Source organism: Eptatretus burgeri, chromosome 4 (assembly GCF_056783735.1).
Source record: "Eptatretus burgeri isolate ZD-2024b chromosome 4, Ebu_testis_v1, whole genome shotgun sequence".
NCBI lineage: Eukaryota > Metazoa > Chordata > Myxini > Myxiniformes > Myxinidae > Eptatretus > Eptatretus burgeri.
The window spans coordinates 110,185,036-110,195,410 of NC_140964.1; the positions used below are offsets into that span (position 1 = coordinate 110,185,036).

General features: G+C 47.7%; 1 protein-coding gene across 4 annotated transcripts in view; it reads left to right on the top strand.

Moving 5' to 3' along the window:
* The first annotated feature begins 4,386 nt into the window (after positions 1 to 4,386).
* LOC147028894 (neuropilin-2-like) overlaps positions 4,387 to 10,375 on the top strand; it is a 110,660-nt gene continuing 104,671 nt past the window's right edge. For 2 of the 4 annotated variants that reach the window (XR_015057765.1, XM_085879728.1), the window contains exon 1: positions 7,210 to 7,675. Coding sequence is in view for 3 of the 4 variants with exons in the window: in XM_085879728.1 (XP_085735854.1) it covers positions 7,606 to 7,675 (70 nt within the window). In the remaining variant the exon portion in view is untranslated. Of the gene's footprint in view, positions 4,451 to 7,204; positions 7,676 to 10,375 lie in introns of those variants that run through there. The other 2 variants (XM_085879729.1, XM_085879730.1) reach the window with 2 other exon arrangements.

A 10,375-nucleotide genomic window follows, 5' to 3' on the forward strand; every position in this document is an offset into this window, starting at 1 on the left:
ACATGTTTTAAGTGATTTCCAACCCCCCCCAAAAAATTTAGAGAAAAAAAGTTTTTGCAACTTTTTTTTCAACAAAATTTCGATTTTTTTTTTTTTTTTTTGCATTTTTACATGTTTTAGGTGATTTCCAACCCCCCCCCCCCCAAAAAAAAAATGGAGAAAAGAACTATAACTGTCAGCACTGTTGACATATTTAATGAATAAGATATAAGGTTCACTTGAGTGACCCAGCAGTATTGGCGGCGGAGGTTTTGCTCTCTCCCGAGTGCTCCCCCTCTAGTTTTTTCTGTTAATCTAAGTTATTCACATTTTATCTGTATTGTTTTTTCGAGTAGTTTCTGAAGTAGTTAGAGTGTGTTGGAGTAGTTTATTTATCACTTTGGAGTAGTTTGTGAAGAATCTGCATTTTAATTTTGTTTTGAAAACATCATGAAATAAGCTCAGGCAGCATCAGAATGTGAAAACTTTTGGAGGGGGGTGAATACTTTGGCAGGCCACAGTGTGGAGCTCGGGTGGGAAAGTTGAGGGAGAGGGAGAGGGAGACTGTAAATCGACAAATCTGCCATTTTTGTGTGCCTCGTAACGTCGGGTTGGTTTGTTTGTTCCCATTTGAGTACACAACTGGTGATGTTGCGGTCACAAACAACTCCCAGTGCAGTATCACGACAACTCATTTGGATCCCATATCCTTACTACAACCACCACTACTTTTTACTTACTACCTACTACAATGGCTCCAATTATTCTCACCATCTTGTAGGATGGGCTAGACCTGACGTTCAAGCGAAGGTGATTTGAGCCTTAGTTGTAAATTGTTCACCATGTTGGTGATCCACTCCCCTACTTTTCACGAAAGACGGTGAGATCATTATACCGTCCACCATTTATACTGCTCGCAGATGGGACATCCAGCTTTCCACGCTGCCTGCGAAGCACCGATCCGACAGTTTGCAGTCATGGTCAGAAATCGAACCCAGACTAAGCTCAAATGTAAGAGCACTACCTGTGCAGCATCCTCTCGGACGACATCAAATCGCATGTCCTATTTGTCTGTTGTAAAACATGTAGACGTGTACAAGGTCGCCTGTGAACCTTACACAGTAGGAAAAATAAAGATTTCCCCTTAATGCCTGATTCCTATCGAGCAGTGATGAAGCTCGTTAGGGGTAAGAGGTCTCGGCTGTGTTGCTCATAAACCATGCATGTTGTTTTGTCCTTGGTTGGCATGCCACGGCTCGAACGTCCGTATCATGCATATTTTGGAGAGGTCATTCTTCATGAATCACGTTTTCATGACCAGCAGTGAAATGTCTGTTGACCTTCCAGAGATTCTGATGATAACCAAACCCATTACAGTGTTCATGAAACATTTTTCTCATGTTCTGGTCTTCACGACTCTCATTGTTCGAGTTCTGTTCTCCGTTAAACGCCATTCCTGCCATTGTGTCCTTGCCCAATGTTTCACACATGGGAAAACTGAATAGATTGATGGGCACTAATTATTCCAACCGGAGGAAGAGGACCTCAGGAGAGAGACCTTGGTGGTGTTATCAGCCATTTTAAAATGGACGTTAGCCTTGAAGGCAAATGGTTGAGACCATCGTTCAAGATGATGGGTAACGGGGAAGAGCAGATCTGCCCGAAAGAGGACCTTTGAGTCGATCTATGTACCGTATGCAGCAGGTTCTAGTACAATGCCTTGCTCGTTACCCCCACCGATGTCTGGTTGGGGAAAATGCATTCGGATTCGGATATTTTAAATATTCAGTTTATGATTCGAACATTGAGGATTTAACGGCCAGTTAGAGCTGTTTATAAACAAACTAGCAAACACCTGAGCTTGTGAGCCATTTTGTCTACTTTATATCAAGCCAACTTCGATACACAACCAAAACCACAATGCGCAAAACAACTTTTTTTTCTTCATAAAAAATGGGTTCATCTCTTCACTGCAGTGAAGACTGGATCAATGAAAAATTGGCATTTCTCCCATTTTATGTGATGGAAGGTGAACGTTTAGCCAAAAGCTACATATGTATATATGTATATTATATACATATATATATATTTAAGGCTAATATAAGGGAAGAGTGGGAAGGTAACGAAACTGTACAGACTTGGACAACAGGTGTATGTAACAACAAGGGAATGAATGATGGAAGGAGTGGAGGAGAGGAACTTCGTAACTTAAGAGAACTTGTTTAGAGGGGGTAGTATGGGTAGAGATGTTCTACATGTGCAAGCTTTTGGATCTCTAATGGTGGTGTTAACACCAATTGCAGCACCATGGCACGGATCCTTCTCGAGCTATACTGGAGCTGAATTATTGGGATGAAGGGCTCGGTAAAACCTTCCCAGGGGATCATTACCCCCTTCTGTAAAACTCTTAATAGTATTACCCTTGCCGGAGGAGAGGCTATTGCATTTTTACCCTCGTTTGTTACTCGGCAAAAAAAAAAAACAAATTTGACAAGTATGTTGTTCGCCTCCGTTGGTTTGTGTATTCGTTTGTTTGTTTGTTTATTTGTTTGTGTATTCGTTTGTTTGTTTGTGTATTTGTTTGTTTGTGTATTCGTTTGTTTGTTTGTGTATTTGTTTGTTTGTGCATTTGTTTGTTTGTTTGTCTGTCTGCTCGCCTCCAGCGCAAACGGCTCAAACGATCGTTCTGAAATTCTCAGAGATTAATGTCACCGACCCTGTGACGGTCCCGCATTGAAGTTTTGTAACATTCGGTTGCCGAAAAGGTCGACATCGGCCAAGAGGCCAATTTGAGCCAAAATTTCTAAAATCCTCAAATTTCATTTGATTGACTTGAAATTTGAACAGGATTTGCATATATCAGGTCAATGAATTCAACCACCTATTACTTTTGAGGTTACCATAGGTCAAAAGGTTAACATAGGCCATAAGGTCAATCTAAAATAGACAAAATTTTAAAATGGTTCTAAAATTGTCAATTTTCATCCGATTGACTTGAAATTTGAAGACCCTTTGCATGTGCGGTCGCTGAACTCAACCATTTATTAATTTAGAGGTCAACATAGACCAAAAGGTCAACAAAGGCCAAATTTTCTAAAATCTTCAATTTTCATCTGATTGAGTTGATATTTAAAGAGCATTTTCATGTCAGGTCGCTGAATTCAACTACCATTTAATTTTAAAGTCAAAAGGTCAACACAGGCCTAATTTCTAACATAGATAGATAGGACCAAAAACTAAATATATCACTCGACCTCAAAAAGTTGTGGACGATTTATGACAAAAAACACAAGATGACACAAACACCACACAAGACTACACAAACACCACACAAGACTACACAAACACCACACAAAACTACTACACAAACACCACACAAAACTACACAAACACCACACAAGATTACACACACACACCACACAAGACTACAAAAACACCACACAAGACTACACAATCATCACACAACACAACACAAACACCACACAAGACTACACAAACACCACACAACACTACAAAAACACCACACAAGACTACAAAAACACCACACAAGACTACACAAACACCACACAAGACTACACAAACACCACACAAAACTACTACACAAACACCACACAAGACTACACAAACACCACACAAAACTACTACACAAACACCACACAAGACTACACAAACACCACACAAGACTACACAAACACCACACAAAACTACTACACAATCACCACACAAGACTACACAAACACCACACAAGACTACACAAACACCACACAAGACTACACAATCACCACACAAAATTACACAATCACCACACAAGACTACAAAAACACCACACAAGACTACACAAACACCACACAAGACTACACAAACACCACACAAGACTACACAAACACCACACAAGACTACACAAACACCACACAAAACTACACAATCACCACACAAAATAAGTCTTGGCGAAGGTCTGTAATCTCCGATTGCTCTTTTTCTTGTTTACCATTTATAACCTACTAGTTACTTATCTCACTAAATGTAAACGGTCACACGAGACCCCAACATTAAATATGATAGTATGACATCACACAAAAATGTACCCTGCAAGTATCTCCTCCCATCCGCCCCTCGCTCCTTGCCCCCCTCCCCTCGCCCCCCTCACCCTTCGCCCTCCCCCCCGCACCGCCCCTCGCCCCCGCACCGCCCCTCGCCCCCTTAAGGCCACTCGTGCCATGGGTTGGGGTGTCCATCCCCTAAGGGTTCATATTACCTCCAGGTTCTCCTATAAGGACAAACCATAAAAGGAGTTTGTTTCCGGTTTCCTACTGACCTATTGCTTTCATATGCGACCCTACGATTTTAGTTGACAATTTGGACTCTGGCGCCGCCATTTTGAATCCCACGTGTTACGTCAGTGAGAGTTTAAAAATGGCGGCGCCAGAGTCAAACGCTCACGACGACTGCTTTGCGGCTCGGTCTTTTCAAGGTTAGTTTCACCTATTGTGATGGTGGTAGTTGTGGTGGTGTGGTAGTGGTGGTGCAATAGACTTGCAAAAATGCACTTGACGCTGTTAAACTATATATATATATATATAAAAATGCATATTTTCAGCATGCCTGCATTGTTAAATATGTGGAGAAATTGAATACAGAATAAAGTGCATTTTAGCAAGTCGAGTACACCACCACCACCACCACCACCCCCATTACCACCACACGACCACCACCACCACAACACTACCACCACCACCACCATTACCACCACGCACCACCACCCCACTACCACCACCACATCACTACCACATCACTATCACCCCACTACCACTACCACTACCGCCACCACTACCACCCCACCACTACCATCCCACTACCACCACCACTACCACCAAGGAAAATAAACCTTTTTAATCGAGTTATATGAATGTATTCATGGCTAAATTAATTGTCAAAAAATAAAAATTCCCTCCCGACCCCAATTTTTTTTGGCCATGAATAGGAAACAAATGTTTGTTTTTTTTTGACCTTGTCACCCTTGGAACATTAGATCCCCTGAAGTGTTATCAAATGAAAACGTTATACACCACCATCCGTGCATGGTCCACCTGTGGTTTATTTCACCATCAACGATGATAACCACAATGACGACCGCATTGGGAATCTCTGCGGTGCGTTGGAACGTGTCAAGACCTCGAGAATGTTGTTTGAGGAATGTGGGAATAAGTCACAGAAACATGTGAACCACCATGTCGTGGTTGTCCCAGGTTGTATCGAGGTTGTCTGCGTGTCTGTGTCTGTGTCTGTGTCTGTGTGTCTGACCGTAAAGACCCGCGATGTCCCTCCTGATCCACTGCGCCATTTGTGGATCCGAATCATTTGACCAAACGATGCGATGAATGCGGAATTCCCGGGCACACATCACGTGATCGGTCTATGGTTCGACTACACGAGCTCGATGGACCATAAGATCCCTTTTTCTGTCTGTCTTGTATTTCCTTGTACAAATCAAGTTCCGTCATTTATTTTGCCAGGGTGGTGTGGGGTGTGGGGTGTGGGGTGTGGGGTGTGGGGGTGTTGGGAGGTCACTGAGTGGGATGTGGGGGTGGTAGGAGGGTACTGAGTGGGGTGTGGGGGTGTTGGGAGGTCACTGAGTGGGGTGTGAGGGTGGTGGGAGGGTACTGAGTGGGGTGTGGGGGTGTTGGGAGGTCACTGAGTGGGGTGTGGGGTGGGGGTGGTGGGAGGGTACTGAGTGGGGGGTGGGGGTGGTGGGAGGGTACTGAGTGGGGTGTGGGGTGGTGGGAGGGTACTGAGTGGGGTGTGGGGACGGTGGTAGGGTACTAAGTGGGTGTGGGGACGGTGGGAGGGCACTGAGTGGGTGGGGGTGGTGGGAGGGTACTGAGTGGGGTGTGGGGGTGGTGGGAGGGTACTGAGTGGGGTGTGGGGGTGTTGGGAGGTCACTGAGTGGGGTGTAGGGGTGGGGGTGGTGGGAGGGTACTGAGTGGGGTGTGGGGGTGGTGGGAGGGTACTGAGTGGGGTGTGGGGACGGTGGTAGGGTACTAAGTGGGTGTGGGGATGGTGGGAGGGCACTGAGTGGGTGTGGGGATGGTGGTAGGGTACTGAGTGGGTGTGGGGATGGTGGTAGGGTACTGAGTGGGTGTGGGGATGGTGGGAGGGTACTGAGTGGGTGTGGGGATGGTGGGAGGGTACTGAGTGGGTGTGGGGACGGTGGGAGGGCACTGAGTGGGTGTGGGGATGGTGGGAGGGTACTGAGTGGGTGTGGGGACGGTGGGAGGGCACTGAGTGGGTGTGGGGACGGTGGGAGGGCACTGAGTGGGTGTGGGGACGGTGGGAGGGTACTGAGTGGGGTGTGGGGATGGTGGGAGGGTACTGAGTGGGTGTGGGGACGGTGGGAGGGTACTGAGTGGGGTGTGGGGATGGTGGTAGGGTACTGAGTGGGTGTGGGGATGGTGGGAGGGTACTGAGTGGGTGTGGGGATGGTGGGAGGGCACTGAGTGGGTGTGGGGATGGTGGGAGGGCACTGAGTGGGTGTGGGGATGGTGGGAGGGCACTGAGTGGGTGTGGGGATGGTGGGAGGGCACTGAGTGGGGTGTGGGGATGGTGGGAGGGCACTGAGTGGGGTGTGGGGGTGGTGGGAGGGTACTGAGTGGGGTGTGGGGGTGGTGGGAGGACACTGAGTGGGGTGTGGGGGTGGTGGGAGGGTACTGAGTGGGGTGTGGGGGTGGTGGGAGGACACTGAGTGGGGTGTGGGGGTGGTGGGAGGGTACTGAGTGGGGTGTGGGGGTGGTGGGAGGACACTGAGTGGGGTGTGCAGGATTGCGGGGATAAACTTGTGTAGTATTATTACGTCATAGCGTGTATCGCTGACATGAGGATAAAACGTAACCAAATTGAGGATACGAAGTGAAAGTTATTAATTTAATTACAAAGTGGTGAATGTCTTGATCACCATGTCCTGTGGTTGTTCATATGTGTGTTCGCGGTAACTAACGGGGTTTTCGCGCTCTCCAGGTTGCAGTGTTTTGGGTAAATCGAGAGACACGTTTAACTCTCATTATGAGATCACCCATCGTACTGGGGATCCCCCTCTGGAGGTCTTCAGTCGACCGGTCTTCATTTATCCCGCCCCCATAGTCCTGCACGAGGTGCGATGAAGAATGAATAATAACAGAAGATCCCGGTCCCCGCTCGGTGTTGCGGGACCTATCGAGGACGCGGGAGGGGTAGACGGGGAAAGCGCGGGAGAGCGCTGGGCGGGATCACCGGTCATGGTTACTCCCTCTTCGCACGACGACTCCTCGTGCCAGGGACCCGCGTCCCTCGTGCCAGCCTGGACGCCCTCACTTACCAGCGCTGCGCACAAAGCTGGCGGTCTCCGCCGTCCGGAGTCCCATCATCCCGGAGACGACTTGGCTCGAAGGAGGCACAGAGCGGAACGGTCCAATCGGGGAGGATCCGCCAGGGAGTGAACCCTGCTCAGGAGTCGGGATATTTACTCATCGAGTTGGGATCATGTGCTTGAGCGAGCGAGGAGGGACTTGAACCGAGCCCGAACCCGGACCCGGACCCAGACCACACGCCGTGCAGGGCGAGACCCTCGTCTGGCCGGTTCCAGTCTGATCCACGATGCCACGGACCGCTGTGTTCATCGCTATCGCTTCGTTACTCATGAGCAGCGCGAGATCTCAAGATGTCCGTGAGTGTGGGGAGTTAGTGCTGAGTGTGAGAAGTGAGTTAAGGAAGTTCGTGCTGAGAGTACGGGAAAATCCCATTAGTCTTACTGAGTGACTCGTTCCATGTGTGCGTGAGTGAGTGAGTGCGGAGTTAGTCAGTGCGCTCTATCCGTTTGTGAAGTTCGTCGTTTATAAAATTCGCCTCTGTGTCATGAAACTTATTGCGGCGTATGTTCTGTTTACGTGCTGTGTGATTTGGATGACATGCCGTGCGTTCTGAATACTGTGTATGTGTTCTGGATTACGTACTGTGTGATTTGGGTGACGTGCCGTGCGTTCTGAATACTGTGTGCGTTACGGATTACGTACTGGGTGTGTGTTCTGGATTATGTCTGTGTGTGTTCTGGATTACCGACTGAGTGTTCTGGATTACGTACTGTGTGTGTTCTGGATTACGTACTGTGTGTGTTCTGGATTACGTACTGTGTGTGTTCTGGATTACGTACTGTGTGTGTTCTGGATTACGTACTGTGTGTGTTCTGGATTACGTACTGTGTGTGTTCTGGATTACGCACTGTGTGTGTTCTGGATTACGCACTGTGTGTGTTCTGGATTACGTAATGTGTGTGTTCTGGATTACGTACTGTGTGTGTTCTGGATTACGTACTGTGTGTGTTCTGGATTACGTAATGTGTGTGTTCTGGATTACGTAATGTGTGTGTTCTGGATTACGTAATGTGTGTGTTCTGGATTACGTAATGTGTGTGTTCTGGATTACGTACTGTGTGTGTTCTGGATTACGTACTGTGTGTGTTCTGGATTACGTAATGTGTGTTCTGGATTACGTAATGTGTGTGTTCTGGATTACGCACTGTGTGTGTTCTGGATTACGCACTGTGTGTGTTCTGGATTACGCACTGTGTGTGTTCTGGATTACGTACTGTGTGTGTTCTGGATTACGCACTGTGTGTGTTCTGGATTACGTACTGTGTGTGTTCTGGATTAAGCACTGTGTGTGTTCTGGATTACGCACTGTGTGTGTTCTGGATTACGCACTGTGTGTGTTCTGGATTACGTACTGTGTGTGTTCTGGATTACGCACTGTGTGTGTTCTGGATTACGCACTGTGTGTGTTCTGGATTACGTATTGAGAGTTCGATGTAATGCACTCCGTGCGTTCTAAATTTTGTGCTGTGTGAGTCTGTACATGGGATCCGTGCTGAATGAGTGCGGTTGGTTTCATCTCGTGCATACCCTCCTCTCCTTCCCATGCTGTGATTTTTCTGTATGAACAGATTAACCCGTTCGACTCGCACAGTTGAACCAGTTCGACTCACAGTTGAACCAGTTCGACTCACAGTTGAACCAGTTCGACTCACAGTTGAACCAGTTCGACTCACAGTTTAACCCGTTCGACTCACAGTTGAACCCGTTCGACTCACAGTTTAACCCGTTCGACTCACAGTTTAACCCGTTCGACTCACAGTTTAACCCGTTCGACTCACACGGTTTAACCCGTTCGACTCGCACGGTTTAACCCGTTCGGCTCGCACGGTTTAACCCGTTCGGCTCGCACGGTTTAACCCGTTCGGCTCGCACAGTTTAACCCGTTCGGCTCACACGTTTTTACCCGTTCGACTCACACCATTTAACCAGTTCGACTCGCACGGTTTAACCTGTTCGACTCGCACGGTTTAACCCGTTCGACTCACACGGTTTAACCCGTTCGACTCACACGGTTTAACCCGTTCGACTCACACGGTTTAACCCGTTCGGCTCGCACGTTTTTACCCGTTCGGCTCGCACGTTTTTACCCGTTCGGCTCGCACGTTTTTACCCGTTCGACTCGCACGGTTTAACCCGTTCGGCTCACACGTTTTTACCCGTTCGACTCACCATTTAACCAGTTCGACTCGCACCGTTTAACCTGTTCGACTCGCATGGTTTAACCTGTTCGACTCGCACGGTTTAACCCGTTCGACTCACACGGTTTAACCCGTTCGACTCACACAGTTTAACCCATTCGGCTCACACGTTTTTACCCGTTCGGCTCACACGTTTTTACCCGTTCGGCTCACACGTTTTTACCCGTTCGACTCACGTTTTTACCCGTTCGACTCACACGGTTTAACCCATTCGACTCAAACAGTTTAACCCGTTCGACTCACACGGTTTAACCCGTTCGACTCAAACAATTTAACCCGTTCGACTCAAACAATTTAACCCGTTCGACTCAAACAATTTAACCCGTTCGACTCGCACGGTTTAACCCGTTCGACTCGCACGGTTTAACCCGTTCGACTCGCACGGTTTAACCCGTTCGACTCAAACGGTTTAACCCGTTCGACTCACACGGTTTAACCCGTTCGACTCACACGGTTTAACCCGTTCGACTCACACGGTTTAACCCGTTCGGCTCACACAATTTGACCCTTTCGACTCACACAGTTTAACCAGTTCAACTCACACGGTTTAACCAGTTCGTCTCTCACAGTTTAACCCGTTCGACTCACAGTTTAACCCGTTCGACTCACAGTTTAACCCGTTCGACTCACAGTTTAACCCGTTCAACTCACACTGTTTAACCAATTCGACTCGCACGGTTTAACCCGTTAGACTCACACTGTTTAACCCGTTAGACTCACACTGTTTAACCAATTCGACTCGCACGGTTTAACCCGTTAGACTCACACAGTTTAACCCGTTCGACTCACAGTTTAACC